The sequence below is a fragment of the Hevea brasiliensis genome, chromosome 12 (genome assembly GCF_030052815.1).
Source record: "Hevea brasiliensis isolate MT/VB/25A 57/8 chromosome 12, ASM3005281v1, whole genome shotgun sequence".
Taxonomy (NCBI): Eukaryota; Viridiplantae; Streptophyta; class Magnoliopsida; order Malpighiales; family Euphorbiaceae; genus Hevea; species Hevea brasiliensis.
In genome coordinates, this window is record NC_079504.1 from 26,870,767 (window position 1) to 26,887,816 (window position 17,050).

Consider the following 17,050-nt stretch of genomic DNA (forward strand, 5'->3'; position numbering starts at 1 on the left):
AGCAGACAATCAAAACCACCGAATGAGCTCGCAGAAAGATGCTTCTCTTCTGTTCTCACTTCGTCTTTCATTTCTTCAAGCAAAAGGGAAACCCTTCTCTCTCTCTACCATTATAATCTCTAATTTTTCAAGCTAAATGATCCATTAAGAACCCTAGGGTTTCAAAATGAGCAACAACACAACCCCCACCACCCCTACTTCCAATGGCAGCAACTCTGTTCATTCCAATCACCAGCAAGATCCCGCCTCCTACTTTCTCAAGCTTGCGCGGCAGTACTCGCCGGCGCCTGGGGCTCCTTGTGCGTCGACGATGATGGAAGAGGACGACCGGGAGGATGAGCCTACTGAGCTCAACACGATCAATAGCTCCGGAGGGTTTCTTGTGATGTCCACCGACAAGCTTTCTATTAAGTACACAAATGTTAATCTTCACGGCCATGACGTCGGCGCTGTCCAAGCCAATAAGCCTGCTCCTGTTAAGCGGCTTGTTTATTACTTCGAGATTTATGTTAAGAATGCTGGGGCTAAAGGGCAGATTGCTATTGGCTTCACTAATGACACCTTTAAGATGCGCCGGCAACCCGGGTAATTTTTTTTTCTTGGATTTTTGTTGAATTAGCAATTGCACTCGGATTAGTTGCTTTGGTATTGAGGAGATGATGGAAATGAAAAGAAAATAAGGTCAATGTAGGTGTCTTTGGTTCATAAGAATTTTTTCCCCCAAGGTTCTACTAGCTGTGATGAATTTGACTGTGGTTGTATATATCAAAGAATTCATGAAGAGATCCTATGTTCATTATAGCTGAAAGAAGAGTAAAGAACTTGGGTGAAATACTGAAATGTAGACAATTGGGTTCTGTTTGGTTCAAGAGAAAATGAAGAAAGAAAAATCTCTGTTATTTGATCAATGGGAATATTAGCCCAAATAAGGTAAAATAACTATTTAGTAATTACGGAGGGTGAAGAAATGGCGATAGAGATTCACCTTTTAGATCTAACTAAAATGTTTGTGCAATACGAGCTTGGTTGGCATGTTGAAGAGAACAACTGTTCACTGCGTTCATTCTGTACAAAGTGATCAACTGTTTCTGAGTGGCTTTCATTGCTTTCACTGTCTGTTTGTGATTATAACCATGATCAGAAAAAGTTTTCACAGATAACAGATAAATAAATTTCATTATCATATGTTGGTTTTAACATGTTAGGTGCTTTTTTGTGATAAATTATTTATTTTGAGTTCTAAGTGCAAATAAAAAGAAATCCAGATGCAACCCCTAGTGTTGAATTCTTAGTAAAGAATAATGTTTTCAAAAGTGCTAAGCAATTTGATGCTAGGTTGCCCAAGGCACAGGCGCTTACTCGAGGATTAACTTGTGCAGTTGTGCACAAAATACTTTTATATAAATAGGATGCAGTGGCGCTATTATTTTATTGTGTATATTAAGCGCTTTTAATTAGATTCTTGTAATTTTTATTTTATTAGTTTAAGATTTAGTTTCCTCTGTTTTCAAGTAAGTTTAGGAGTTCTTTTTTTAATAAACTTTTCTAAGTAAATTTAGGATTTCCATTCTTATGAATAGGCATCTTATGTAGTTGTTGAGGGAGATGGTGAACTAAATAAAGTTTCGGTTCTTTGGTGGATCCCAGAATTTATGTTCCTAGAGGATTCAAGGATGGTTGAGGTTTGGATGTGTTCTAGGCCTTTTCTTGCTCTTCCATCCTGCATTTAAATGTTCTCCACTGTATGTTGTAGAATGCCCAAAATATTAAAAAATTCATAGGAAAATATGAACACTAAACAGAAATCTATTTACTTGTAAGGCTAGTTCAATGTAAGTCATGTTCACAAATGGAGGGAAAAATAAAGCAACCACCAGTAATTATAGTCCAACATGAACACAAAAGATGAATAACATCTTAAATTCTCCCTTCAAGCTGCTTCTAGAGAACCCAATTGTAAGTGTCTTCACTCTCTACTGTGAACCAAAAAGATATTCTTCTTCTTCTTCCCCTTCATTAAGTTAAGGCTTGCAATGCTTTCTTCTTTTCTTTCCATTTACTCTAAATTACTCTCCTCTTGTTTATAATATGCCAGGGATTAGCCCTAAACCTAGGAGCACTTCTACTTGTTGGTGGTGCAACAAACAGTTGAATTGACTAAGAGGGAGATACGTAGCTTTGTTAATCTCCTCTCCAAAATCAACTAATTGTTATTTTGGATTTTAGCCATGCCTAGGCTTTAAGAGTTTATTGAATGTAATTGCTTTGATGTTATTGATATAGAAAATACCACCTATTGGTTAAAAACCTAGCCTAGCAGTTAAAAACCAATCACATGGCTTAAAGAATATGCAATAGTATTAAGTAAAACCAACTAGTAAGGAGAAATCTGATGTCCCTCGAAACCTGAACAAGTGCATGCCTTGGGAATACATATATAGTCAGTTGACCCCACTCATCATAACATAGATCCGTCAATGTGTCTCAGATACTATAATAGTATGCGTAAACAATGTGATGTGATCTAGTATACCATAAAAACTGAAAATCATTCATTAGGTGCATATTTTCTTGCCTAAAGCTCCAAGAATAGCCATGTGTACTGCTGTGTATTAGGTCTGCCTATGCCTAAGCAAAGTGCCTTACCGCTGGCTTCAAATGTGTATCAGCCCTTGGGGCCTTATCTTATAACATTGGAAAAAATGAAATCCTTTTGGAATGCTCCACTGATTTGGAGGAGATTTAGATAAGCTGGATGATGGGGTTTTAAATTTGCTTCCGAAAAGTTGCAGACAAAATGTGCTTTGTTATGAATGTGGCTTAAAATTTTTTTTCCTCACAATGTATGCAAATTTTGAAGTGTAATCCTTTATTAACTCCTTTTTCCTTTTCATTTCCCATGGCAGTTGGGAAGCAAACAGTTGCGGATATCATGGAGATGATGGATATCTGTATCGTGGACAAGGAAAGGGTGAGCAATTTGGTCCAACCTTTACTGCCAAGGATACAGTTGGTGCTGGTATTAATTATGCTTCACAGGAATTCTTTTTCACGTAAGAAAGTGCCCACTTTGGTCAATATATTTGTTGCTGGATTAAAAGTATTATTGCATGTGCAAGTTGTAAGTGTAAATACACCTTCTATTTTGAAATATTTACTTTAACATGTGTTCCTATGTTGTAGTAAAAATGGAGCAGTAGTTGGGGCGGTGTGCAATGAAATGAAAGGTCCCTTGTTCCCTACAGTTGCTGTTCACAGCCAGAATGAAGAGTATGCTGTCCTTTAAATATTTATGCTTTTTAGCTCTTATTTTTGTGCATTTTGCTTCTTGGATTTTGTGTAAGATCTAGACATCAAAGATATAATAATGTCTGCTGTTTAATTTGATTGGTGAAGGTTAATTGATTATAATCTAGTTTATTGATTACATGGATTGGCATGTTAAGTCTTTTATCTTTTTCTTGAATACTATATTTGTGCATTGGACTTGGCTTTAGGCATTTTGTGATGATATAATGCTGCCTATGTAACTTATTTCCTTTCTAAAACTACGTACATGTGGTTAAGAATATTTTTATCCAAACCTTCAGTGGTTAGCAAGTCAAGCTGTTTAGCAATAAACAACAAATCTTGTAGTGAATTTGTAAATAATACAAAGTTATTGATTGTTTAAATAAACAAAAGCAAAGCTTGACTGAATTTAGGTGCTATTTGTTTTGCAAAATATAAAAGACTTGTTCACTTGTGGAAAACTGGAATAGTTTTCTAGAGAAGTTTTTTAAGAAAATTGGAAACAAAGTTTTGTGTTTACAGGTGACAATTTTCCAAATGGAGAACTGGAAAAGTAATTTTCCAGTTTTCCAAAATTTAACAAAGATTTGGAAAATAGTTTTAAAGTTATTTTCCACAGCTTTCCTTTGTAACAAAAGTATTGTTTTCTAATTATTTTCCGCATAGAAAACAATGACTTCTCTATAATTAAAATTATACTATAATTTTTCATAACTAAAATTAAATATTATGTGGGAAAATATTTATTTATAATGATAAAAAAATTAATCATATTATTATAAAGTAAATGAACAGTACATAATAAAAAAATTTTAAAAGTAAAATAAATTTCTAAATATATTTTATAATAATTTATTTTTTTTAACTTATTAAAGATATGAATTTTTTTAAAAAAATCTTTCAAATTAGAATATTGTTTTCTATTATTGGCAGGTGAACGTGTTTTTCCGTGTTTTCCCTTATTTTTCATGGAAAATGAAAATTGGAGTTTTCTTAGAAAATGGAAAATGAAAAATACGGAACTGTTTTCCGCAAGTGAACAGGCCCACAATGTCTGTAGAAAATTTTTTTGAGGAAAGCATTTTGAAAAAATAATTTGTTTTCTGCTATGTTATAGCAATGTTGAAAATAAGTTGGAAAAATTATATTCTACTGTTTGGAGTAACTGGGAAATTCTTAATTTTCTCTTAGTATATAAGACTGAAAATGTTTGGACTTGCAAGTTATATGTAGTTGAATATGAGAGGAAGTTACACTAAAGAGCATGTAAAATGTGATTGGGCATCTGTGGCAGCTGCTGGTGGTTGGTGATGATTGCTGGTGCTTGATGGACTAATGGATATGTGACTGTAAATTCCTTTGTAGGTTCCTTCCCTTTTTATTAGGTGATCAGAGTCCCGAAAATGACTTCCCAATTTTAAAGAAAAAAGTGTTTTTTTTTTTTTGAACACTATAGTTTTACCTTTGGTAAAGAAATGATTTATTGTTGATTAATGTTCCCAAACACTTTTATCTGTGAGAAAATGTGGAAAATTGTTTCTGGAAAAACATTTTCCTTGAAACAATCTGACCCTTAATGGAATAAATGTTGAACTGTGTTTTCTCATGTTTGGAGTGATGTTATAATTTTTTTTTTCACCCAAATGTCAAAATATTATGCTCAAGCATTTGTGCCAGAATCGACATTTTGACATTTTTATAAGATGAGAAGCGGGCATTTTTGGCTTATTTTCACATAGCATTGTGATTGATGTTCTGTTGAATTGAAGTAATATGGTTGTAATTTTGTTCATGAAGGCACTACCTGCTTTTAAAAACAAATTTAAAAGTCACTTCACTTGGCTTCAATTTGTGTGTGTGACTGTGTGTCACTTGGGTCCGCTTGAATATTTTAACCATATTGCAAACCACAAGCAGTGAGTTCATTTGTTTTGATTTTAATTCTGTTGCTTTGCTTTTGTATGCGTATGCACGTGCATTCATGGTCAAGTGTGTGCATGCTGTTACTGCATTGCATATTGAAGCCAAGCTGTGTGCATTCATACTCATTTTGGAGCACTACAAGAAGATACTTGACCTATTAGTTGATAAAATAAGTGTCATACTCTAAAATGTCTTTCATCTCATGAATTTCAGCAGTTCAGCTTTGAAATTTCTGTCAAAAGCTGTTCAGCTTTATGACTGAAATGTCTAGTTTGCTTATTTGGAGTTCTATATATTAAGATGTTTATAAGGCCGCAGACAATTTTGCCCCACTCAATAATTTCTTACACTAACAAAATTGTCATTATATGCTATGCATTGCAAGTGCACCTATTGCCTCTCATGGCATATTTCATCTTTGATGAATAATTGTTAGCCTGTTAAGATTTCTCTAGATGTTTCCTTCTATTTCCCAATTGTGCTAATATTAAAATGGTGGTATATTTTCTGATTTCTTAATGTGCAATGTGATTTCAATCTGGCAGGATTGAAGTCAACTTTGGGCAGAAACAATTTGCTTTTGATCTTAAGGCAAGATATCCTGTCTATTATTCTTCCTCATGTATTATTATTCTTTTGTTGTTAAGTAGGGATGGACACGGTCAGATCTGGTCCGGAACCAGTGGTTCTGGTTCAGCGGTCTTAGGGAACTGGACTGGACTGCAGGTCCCCCTTAGTTCCAGTTCCAGTTCCGGTTTTGGTCCCGATTCCAGTCCAGTCTAGTTCGATCTGGTTTTGATCAAAGCCAATGGTTTAGATTTTTTTTCCATTTTTTTTTATTTTTTAAAAGGAAAACATATCAGTTTTTGGCCTAGAACTGGACTGAACCAGCTGGTTTGGTCTGGTTTGAGACTGGTTTTGGTCAATTCAGTTTTGACCGCTTTTGGTTCTGGGTTGGATTAGTTCCGAACTGGACCATAGCTGGGTCTGTTGTTAATTGAAATTATATATATATATATAATATAATCTTTTCAGTCTGCATGAGTCATGAGATCAATTCTGAGGCTTAGGAAATTCAATTTTGTATTTATAGAAGAGCCTAAAAACTAAAATTTCTGCCCTTCTATTGGCCAGTTAATGATACGATGTGTAACAAAGTCTTGTACTTGGGTGGTGCATGGTGTTATCATTCTATATCTGCAAACAAATTTCTGTTTAATTATCACATTACTTGCTTCTTGAAAGTCATTTCACCTGGCACCTAAAGTTGTTTGTATATATTTTTAAAGCTTATGTATAGTCTTGCTAGAATCAAGTAGTACTTTATTTTGTGCTGCTGAAATAGCATATGCTGTTGTTCATATTTTTTAGGGCTCAAAATACATATATTGCTTTTCATGCATTGTTGTTTTATTTTAAATATTTGGTTTGCTTGCATAATATCCTTTGTCTGGGTACTCTTGATGTTTCACTTCATTCTTGTGTATAAATTTGTGGCTAAAATAAAATAATGAACTTCATTCGCATATTTTTGAAATTGTCACAATTTGGAAAAAATTCTGTTCATTATTAATGTTGCCCACTGTTTATTTTTATTTTTTTTAATCAGGAATATGAAGCACAGGAAAGGATGAAGCAACAAATTACAATTGAGAAAATATCCTTGCCACCAAATGTCAGTTATGGGTAAGTTCAAAACAATATGAATCTCTTTTAAACAAACCTTTTTGTCCTTTTGATTCTGAGTAACACGATGTGTTTTGAAAGGAATATTTAGAAATTGATATTAAAATTGATTATTGGATCCTGACAAATAATTTCTGTGTTTATCTCTTGTCACTGTGATTCTCTTTTATTTTTTATTTTTTTATATCTTAATCTTTTTCAATTCAAAATATGTATTTCCAAAGTCCATATATGAAGTAATCTTGGGTTTTGGTTCAAGTGATAGAAGGATGGAATGGAATGGGCTGGTGCCATATTGATATCAAACATTGTGGAATGAGGGAACAAAACTTTGGTTTTAATGAAGTGCAGTTATACTTTCTAAGAATCTCTCGAGCTGGAGAGCCACAACATTAAATTCATGTATGGGGAAGAGGGTAGATCTCTTTCTTTTTCAAGAAAATTTTCTTTAAACACCACCAACCCACCCCACCCCCCCCCCCCCCCCCCCCCCCCCCAAAACAGAGAAAAAAAAAGAGTAGTTAGGAGGAGGGTGGAAACAAGGCTGAATCTTAGTTCTTACTTTCTTAGAGTTGGAAAGTAACACGCCTTAGGAGTTTCTGAGGTTTGGAATGTTGGGAGTCTTTGTATTGCTAATGGTTACAGGTTACCTGATATTGAAGTTTTTTGTTGTATCTGCCTCATATTATCGTTGATGCATTCATGTCAAACATAAAGTAGTTATCAACTTTTTTTTCTTCTCCAAATTTTGGTTTCTGCTGTCACCCATATTTGTTCTCATGGGAACAATACAAATGTTGAGATTTTTTTTTTATATATCTAAAATTGTGCATGCCAGGGATCATTCCATTTTCTGATTCTTAACCAATCAATACTGCTGTAGTTTCACTGGAATCTTTGCGTGGCTTAAAATTTAAATGATAGGCAATGATGGTTTATTTTATTTGGTTATCATTTTTATGATGTTATATTTAAGTGTTGATAATTTTGGTCTTCTGTATTTATTCTGAATCCTAGTAGGAGTCTGGCAACTTATTCTGTGCACAGCTTATTCATTTGTAATTTTTTTCCCAGTGCATTTGAATGATAAGATGTAACATTTTATGAGCAGGTTAATGTTGGTTAATTATAATAATTATCATAGCTTGAATTTTGAAGTTGAGCCGGATTTCCAGTTTGGAAGCTCATGCTTAGTTGCTTATTGATTCATCTTTTGCGCATCGATATTTCAAACCTAATATGACTGCAAATGATTATGTTTTATCTTGGTAGCCAATTATCATTGAGATGCTGCAATTATTGTTTTTGTTATTATATATATCTTATTATTTTCTCAGTTCATGATTAATTTGTATTTCATGAGCAGACTTGTTCGCGCCTACTTACTGCATTATGGCTATGAGGAGACTCTCAATTCTTTTGACTTGGCTAGTAAAAGTACTGTCCCTCCTATATATATAGCTCAAGAGAATGGGTTTGACGAGCAGGACATCACATATGCATTAAACCAGAGAAAAACTCTTCGACAGGTATGAATTGGTTTCACAATTGATGTTTCTATTTAAATTAGTAGTTTAGATAGGTTCATATTTAGTTTTTGTAGGCTTTGGATGAGTTAATTATAAGTCTAGTAAGAAATATTATATGAATACGGTGTTGATGGTTCTTTAACATAAGGATAAGTTTATTTTTCTGGGTATCTTTTTGTTAAGGATTGTTCTTTTTTTGTTTGGGGCATGAAAAACCTGAATAAAGTTTTTTTTTTTTTTGGCATAGATTCTTTCCTGTTCCGCAGTTGTGCTTTTATAAAAGTTTGTTTCTTTTTGGCATAGAATTCTATTTCGCATTTGTGCTTATATAAAAGATAATTTTTCTTTTCCCTTCGATTGGCATTCCAAATGTATTTGTGTCAATCTCCTCATTGCATGAAGCATTCACCCCTTTCCCTCCTCTAAAAGAAAAAGAAAACCGTAAAATTTATCATTAGATTTGCTATAGCACAGGATAAGAGAGCTACTATAGGATTTTATTTGATGAGTGGAAAGAACTAGATTTTCTTTTCCATGGAGAACATTTGGAAAGCCCATGTTCCCTTTGATGTTTAACTTATTGCTTAAAAAGCATCTTTATGCGTATGCTAACGACACAAAATTTGATGGGAACCGGGAAGGGGAAAAAATTGTATTAGCTGGTCATCTGTAAAAATGATGGCAAATGTTTAACTATCTTTTGCACAATACTCAATTTCCTTGGCACTTTAGAGTATGTTCTTTATTTTGCTTTGTGTAATCATGCCATAATCTGTTAAGGAGGTGATAGGGAAGGGCGCAGGAAGGAGGTATGGGAAGCAGCTTCATTGTGGCATTAGATTATTGGACTATTAAGTTTGGTAGGAAAGGTTAGGTATTTGTGAGAATGGCATACAGACTCAAGTGTTGAGATTAAAATAAAGATGATGCCTTCTCAGCGTGCATGCGTGTTTTCTGCTCTGGTTCCTTTGGAGAGTTTATAGATGTTCTCTATCTCTTGTTTTCTTGTTTATCCATCTTCTAAACTCTTTTATGAGCTTCTCTTTTGTACACCTGGTGTATTTGGGTTGTTTAAACTTCTATATATAGAGGTAAGCTAATTAGCTTATGACTTTAGTACATTTTAACATTTTAAAAATATTTTATATAAAGCAAAAGTAATTTAAAAAGTTTAGAACTTATAATTTCCCTTTTTGCTAGGTGTTAGTGCTAAACAATTGAATAGTGATTCACATGAGAAAGCACAAAGCCCTTTTTCTTTTCATGAAAAGAAACTTATTTATTTTTTTGAATTTCAAAAGGGTAAATTACTGAAATCCCCTACAGTCCAGCATATAATATACACTTTCATCCTTGTTTTGAAATTAGTTATATTGGCCTCTATGGTTTGTTAAAGGCGCTACCCTTTGGTCCCTAACATTTTAAATTGAGTCAAAATTTTAGTCCTTTAGATTTTAAAATTTATTGCCCTTTAGTTTTTGTACTTTAATATTGTAAAACACTTTTGTCGGTAAAAACTTACACTTTTTATCAATGATAGTGTAGGATTAAAAATTGCTGTTTTGAAATAGCAGAGATCAAGCGTATGTTATAACAAACTTGAGTGGGTTTCTGTAATTTATCCTTCCAAAATTCACTTTCTGTTGTTCAACCAAGCAATGATTTTTGCTTTCTGCCAAAATAATTGGTTTTTAGTAAGTGAACAAATGATTGCTAAGATTGAGTAAAGGGTTTTGGAACTTAATTTAACTATACTATTTGTTAAGAATATATTTGTGCAGATGTTACGCAAATAGTATGCTTTTCTTAGAAAAGATGTGTGGCAAGGTACTAATAATTAATTAGCTTTTTATCAATTTTTTTGGTTTTTAATTTACGGAAAGATTAGTGTGTAATTTGATATTTGCTATCGTGTTTTAAATTATGGATTAATCTTTCAATTTTGATCTCCCAAATACAAAATTGGAATGCAATTTATAAAAATTATATGCATAAGTTTTACTCGGAGAATAAAAAGCTTCTGTTAGTTATGTTTGATTGTAGTCTCTTTCATTAATTGATTTCTCATTTCATTGTCATTCGTTTATGCTATCATTGAACATATTCCTCAATCTTTGACCTCAACGTTGTTGCTTTTAGTATTGGTAGTTTCTACAGTTATTTTGTTTAAAACAAAGTTTTCACAAAAATTTTTTTATGAAGTTTATGCATGTATCTCATAATTTACGTAAAGTGACATTTTCCACAAAGTAGTTGTTTTTAAAAAGTTTATTAGATTAACGAAAAATAATGACACTTCAGAAAAATATAAGTATATAGTATTTCTTATAAATAATATAATTAAATATTATTTTGAACTAATAATTATTGTATCTTCTATTTTAAAAGTAAATAATTCAATACGTTGTTATCAATTTAATATAATGTCTTACTATATCAATTTACTAAAAATATTTTGCGTGCGTGTGTAAATTATGTGAAGGTTTTTTTTTTTTTGGAATCAAAGTAATCCTACTTTGTTTAAAATAAAGTAACCATAGAAGCCACCCTTAATAATTTATTTAACTACTACTGCTTTTCTTCTTTCCAAGTGTTTGAATGTAAGATTTGATTTTGCTGACATATGTTCCTTTTCTATACTAATGCAGTTAATTAGGAATGGTGATATTGATGCTGCAATTGGTAAACTTCGTGACTGGTATCCACAGATTGTTCAGGTAAACATAATGTAATTTATTTTGTATCATCACTTGTACTATCCATGTTCCATCATTGCTAGAATCATTGCTTTATTTATTTATTCTTAGTTATGACTCAGTTTTGCTTTGCTTTATGCAGGATGAAAGATCGGCCACTTGCTTTCTGCTTCACTGTCAAAAATTTATTGAATTGGTTCGGGTATGTTTTCTTGCTTATTTAGTTTGCTTATGGATAGTTCTATAATTTTTTGGAAGAAAGATTTTTAATCTTTTACTGGTGATAATGTTTGTAGACTGACGTGTATTTTATTATTCTGAAAAAGATTTTTAATCTTTTACTGGTGATAATGATTGTAGACTGACATGTATTTTATTATTCTGAAAGCTTGCTGTAGTACATGTTGAAATCAGATATTGCAGCATTTTATTATGTAATTTATGTCGGGAAACTTTTGTATTCAGTTTTATGATATTGTAACTTGTGTTTATGGCTATTCCCTAATGCAATTATTTAATGGCTCTCTTATGCCATGGAATGTATTCTCTATGCAAAATATTAATCTTTGTCTCTATGTCACAAATGATTCTAGTTTTGTTTATATTGCATATTTTGACAAAATTACTGACACGGCATTAAATGCAATGTGTATAGGTTGGATCTCTGGAGGAGGCGGTGAAATATGGAAGGATTGAATTGGCAAAGTTCTTTGAGTTGCCTGGGTTTGATGATCTAGTTCAGGTATTGGAAAGTGCATTTATCAAATAGAAATATATTTTGTGCCTAAGAAATGTAAGTTCTGGTAAATGGGGGAGGGTGGATTCGAACTTTTGACTTCCGTCGTTGAAGGAGAGTTGGTTACTGGGTTGTGTCTAAGGCTCTCAGCCACAAGAAATTGTATCTTAGCAGTTCTCTTAAGATGTTTGGATGCAAATTGATGATTGTCAAATTCCAGAGCACTTTTCTTCCTCTTGCAGGTTTGAGACGCATTGAAATTGTTAAATCAAATTCCAATGTTGCTTCAGCCACTTACATTTGAGAAAATACTGCTGCTTGGTGTGATGCATGGAATAAAAAATGACCATGGCATGGAATGTTGCTCTTTTCATTGTTTTATTCATTGTTCTTAGTAAACAGGCTAATGTTCATTTTAGTCTTGCATATGGGTGAGAGAGAGTTGGTTGCCATTAGAAGAAAAAGTGTTTCTTCGTTGAGGCTCTGATTCCCAGCTGTCAAAAAAATTTTGAATTCAGAAATGCTATTTTGTTTCACTAGTGAAATTCTACAACAAAACAGAACTTTTGAATATCATGTCAAAAATAAACGGAACCATTGATGGATCCTTGGCTTTCTGGTGTTATAAATCAATTGCTTAGCCAACTTTTTTTTAGTTGGGGTTGATGTGGAATTTACTGATTCTGTTACCAATGAATATTGTGGCAGTTAAAATTTGGTTGGTGTTGTCATGCCTATTGGCATCTTCTATTTGAATAAGAATGGGTTGAATAATTATGTAGGTTGAACACGATTAGATTCTTTATCTGTCATGTTAATAGGCTAATTCATCATTGGGTTCTCTTGCTCCCTGCAGGACTGTGTTGCTTTGCTGGCATATGAACAGCCACAAGACTCCTCTGTTGGCTATCTTCTTGAAGAGTCACAGCGTGAGATAGTGGCCGACACTGTAAATGCTATGATCTTGTCAACAAATCCCAATCTGAAGGATTTGCAAGGTTGCTTGCGCTCGTATCTTGAGAGGTTACTGAGGCAGCTTACTGTTTGCTGTTTGGAGAGAAGGTCCTTGAATGGGGATCAAGGTGAAGCTTTCCATTTGCAGAGAGTACTCAACAGTGGCAAGAAGGCCAAGTGCTAACTCACATGATCTCCTTTGTCTTTCACTGTTCATATTGGCGGTAAACCTTTTCCTGAACTGCAATTCAAGCGATCAGATAAAGCAGAGCGAGTGTCGTGCGTCGGTGGACTCCTTCATGTATGGCTAAGATTTGAGGTGAGAGTTAAAAGGTATTTCTCAATTTCCCCAAAGCTTGTAACCTTGCAAAATATGATCTTGAACTGTGGTCTCTGACTATTCTTCTTACATGTGGTTATAGTAGTTAATTTCGGAGGTTCCTGTATATATGTGGTTTACAGGAGTATACATTGTCCAAGATTTTAGCATTTACGCTCCGTTTCATTCTATAGAAAACATGTTGAAAGTTCTGTTGTTGCATTGCATGGATTTGTACAAGCTTTCGTCTCGGTATTTTTGAGTAGTTAAGCAAAATAATTCTGTGAATGTTTGAAACAGTTAACTCTATGACCCTATTGGACCTTTTGCCATTACGGGATGGGGCCAACATTTTGAATTCTTCTATTAGGCTGCTTGATTATTTTCTTTTTTCTTATAAAAGAAAGGGTAAATTATAGTTATTTTTGTTTTCAATTTGAAATAATTTGGACTCTTTTAAAATTCATTTTGTTAATAAATTTGACATTCTGTCTAAATTTGATCAATTTATCATTAATTAATTATAGCAAAAATATTTTTAACTCGTGTTTGTGAAAATATTTGAGAGGAAAGATATTCTTCTTATGGGTATAAGGATTGATTCTAAAATCAATTAATATTTTTAAAATTTAAATTTATTTTAAATTTGATTAAAATTTATTTTTAATTATTTAAATTTATCTCAAATTTAATTATTATTGCTATGCAAGTAAATGAACTTGTTTAATTTTATATATTTTAATTAATAATTTATATAAAAAATTATTTTATTAATAATTTATATTTTAAAAATTTAATAATTTTATAAAATATTTTAATTTTATTTATATGAATTAAAATATAAAAAATTTATAAATATTATTATAAAAAATATATATTTTATATTTAATTAAATATTTATATAAACAAGTTCGATAATTAATGTTTAATATATAAAAGTTGAATTCAATTTAAATTGGTTATAGATATTAAATTTTAAATTTAAATTTAATTATATACTATTTAAAAGTTTGAAAAATTCAGCCCGTTATAATCTTGGGTCTTTCAAAACTTTGTTGAAATAAAATATTTTATATTGGTGCGGGAGTCATTGCCATTTGAATGGCTCTGACAGGGAAACTTATTGCAGTTGGTCTGCATGTACCAACTATAACTTTGACAAAATTGGTCTATACATTAAAAAAATTTTGACAAAATTGGGTTATTTTCATAACGATTCTTTCTTTGGTTAGCATAATGGAGATAGCATTGTTTAATTGACTTTGAGAAATTTTAAAAATAATTAAATTATTTTTTTTAAATTAAAAATGATTTTTTTTAAAAGGCATCTTTTTATTGTTGCAGCCATAATTTCAAACGCAACTTGAGATTTGGGGGAATGCTAGTCACCATTGCCATAACAAATTTCATGGCCATAACAAAATTTAGGACGGTGTCTTTTTGTGTTGTTATATATTAATGAACTAGCATTTTTTAAAACATATGATCCTCTTAAAGAAGTAAACATAGAGTATATTTATGCGTTAAGAGAAAAATATAGGAATAAGATATAGATTCAGACTTACAGAGGATTGAGAAAGTCATAAGAATTTCTTAATAAGAGATGATATCTTATTACATTTTGAAGATAGAAGTAACAAGGCTTTCCTTTCATAAAGGAGGCTTAGTACAAATAATCACGTGATAAGGCATTTAATGCCTTTAAATATAGACAATCAGATGACACACTAAGATTTTAGTATAAATATAGATAAGTGATAATAGATCTGATATAAAGAGTCACACAAAAAGTCATAGAATGAAATTCTATGCTCGAACCACCTCAGCAATACTATTATAGAGTCAAGAAAGAATTCTGATTAGCATTCAGATTAAAATTGTCACAGTTTGGGTCATATAAATCAATTTCTTTATAGAGATTTTTGTACTATAATCTTTCAATTTCAGCTGTGCTGGCAATAGTTTTATCTTTTATATAAAGAAGCCATACCATTATAAAAATAAAAAAACCCTCAAATATTATAAATTGGGGGATATTAACTCTAAAGCACATTAAGTTTTTAAGAATTTTTATTTTTTAAACTTTAATTTCATTCAATTGTATATATTAAATTGAAAAATATATATAATAAAGTACATTTAGAGGATTTCTATTACTAGAATTACTATAAAAAAAAACCAGAATTATTGACATGGACGGAATTAATAAAATAATATTATATGCAGTATCATTATCAATGTAATTATATTAAATTAATAAATTTTAATTTGATAATACCAAAATTATCTCCAAGTCCACAATATTAAAATAGTTAATGGTGTTGTCTTTTAGTTTGGTCCGATTATTTAAGGCATATAATTTATTTAGCAGATTTAAATTTGAATTTTCACTATTTCAATATTATTCATCATTTGTTTGGCCTATAATTAACATATTTTTTGAGAAATATACTTCATTGAAATAAAATATAAATTTGATGAACAAATCATTGTATTATTATGTTTTATATATAAAATATAAATCACTCATATAAAAAAGATTATAATTATTTTAATTTAAATATTGATAGAGCATCTAACTTCGTTAATCGACAAGAAACATGGCCTATTGGTTGGCGATCTATGTCATTGTTATGTTCTATAGTCTTTCCATGAATTCAATATGATAAACTTCAAATTTTGACATCAAATAAAAGAATTTACATCTCATATTTCACTTTTGTCCAGATAACAAAATAACACATTCAAACACTCCATGTGATGGAGAGAAAACAAAATTCTCAACCCCAGGGAATAACTCCATAAAAATAAAGATAAAACAAAATAAATTCTTATTAAGAACTCAAGATTTATTAATAAAAATAAATTTATCTACATAAAGCCAACATCTTTTACTTCATGTTTGATCTTCTAATTTTAAAATTGCGAACTTGTTAATAGTTCATTTCCAAATTAATTAGTGAGATTTAATATCGAAAACAAATTTCTTTTAATTATTTTTGTTAATTGATGTCGATCCCAAACAAATAATACTTGAATTTAATTGGATTCAATGACAATTAAAAGAAAGATGACATTGTTGGTCATGGACCTCATGGTGGTAATAATGTGCCAAATAATATTAATATTTTTATTTAATTTCATCCATGCAACTATTCTAATGACAAAAAAAAATTTCAAATATAATTGTAATTAAGCTTAATTTGGTTTGTTTTCAAGTACCTTTTGAATCTTTTTATAGTGAATTTTTATATTATAATGAGTTAAAAAAGGGAAAAAATGTTAAAAAAAAAATTGGCTTAAAGCTCAATTACATTGCTATAGTAATTTTTAACTTTTTATTTAATTTAATTTAAAAATTTTAATTTAAACTCAATTTACTTTAAAAATAAAAAAATTAATAAATTTAATTTTTTAATTTTTGTGTTTAAATAAAAAAATAAAAAAAATTAACTCATAAATTTTAAATTAAATTAATTTTTTATGATAAAGTAATAGATGAAACTGTCATTGTACAACGGATTTAGAATCCGATACTTTAATCCACTCAACCATCTCACTCAGTTGAAAAAGGTTAATTAATTACTATGCTACTGCTCAATCTTTAGTCAACTATGTCACTATTGGTTGCGTAGTTGACATAAAGATCACGCGTGAAGCAGACTTTAATCTCAATCTTCTCTCCACTACCATACATGGGTTATTAATCCATTGGTGTACTAATTACCCCACTTAGCCTACTTTAACATAGAATTTATAGGGAGGTTGGCGAATCAATGGGTTTAATCTAGCTGCCACTCTCCTCTTGCTGGTGTTTTGGTGCTTCATATATATATATATATATATATATATCAAAGTCAGCAATCACTGCTAGTGCTGTTGACTTAACCAATGGATAATGATTATTGATATTGCA

The 17,050-nt window shown here is 31.2% G+C and overlaps 1 protein-coding gene across 1 annotated transcript; it reads left to right on the plus strand.

Moving 5' to 3' along the window:
- The first annotated feature begins 34 nt into the window (after window positions 1-34).
- On the plus strand, window positions 35-13,356 carry LOC110644374 (ran-binding protein M homolog). The gene is made up of 10 exons (XM_021797096.2): window positions 35-585; window positions 2,907-3,053; window positions 3,184-3,270; window positions 5,760-5,805; window positions 6,824-6,900; window positions 8,267-8,429; window positions 11,078-11,146; window positions 11,268-11,327; window positions 11,781-11,867; window positions 12,718-13,356. The coding sequence occupies exons 1-10, from the start codon at window positions 167-169 to the stop codon at window positions 12,997-12,999; spliced, it is 1,437 nt and encodes a 478-aa protein (XP_021652788.1). The 5' UTR covers window positions 35-166; the 3' UTR covers window positions 13,000-13,356.
- The last annotated feature ends 3,694 nt before the right edge of the window (window positions 13,357-17,050 follow it).

Bases quoted from the DNA above. Each gene is read 5' to 3' on its own strand.
- LOC110644374 (XM_021797096.2), top strand. From the start codon at position 167: ATGAGCAACAACACAACCCCCACCACCCCTACTTCCAATGGCAGCAAC. The intron at 586-2,906 runs GTAATTTTTTTT...TTCCCATGGCAG, and splicing joins AAGATGCGCCGGCAACCCGG to TTGGGAAGCAAACAGTTGCG. The intron at 11,147-11,267 runs GTAAACATAATG...TGCTTTATGCAG, and splicing joins GGTATCCACAGATTGTTCAG to GATGAAAGATCGGCCACTTG.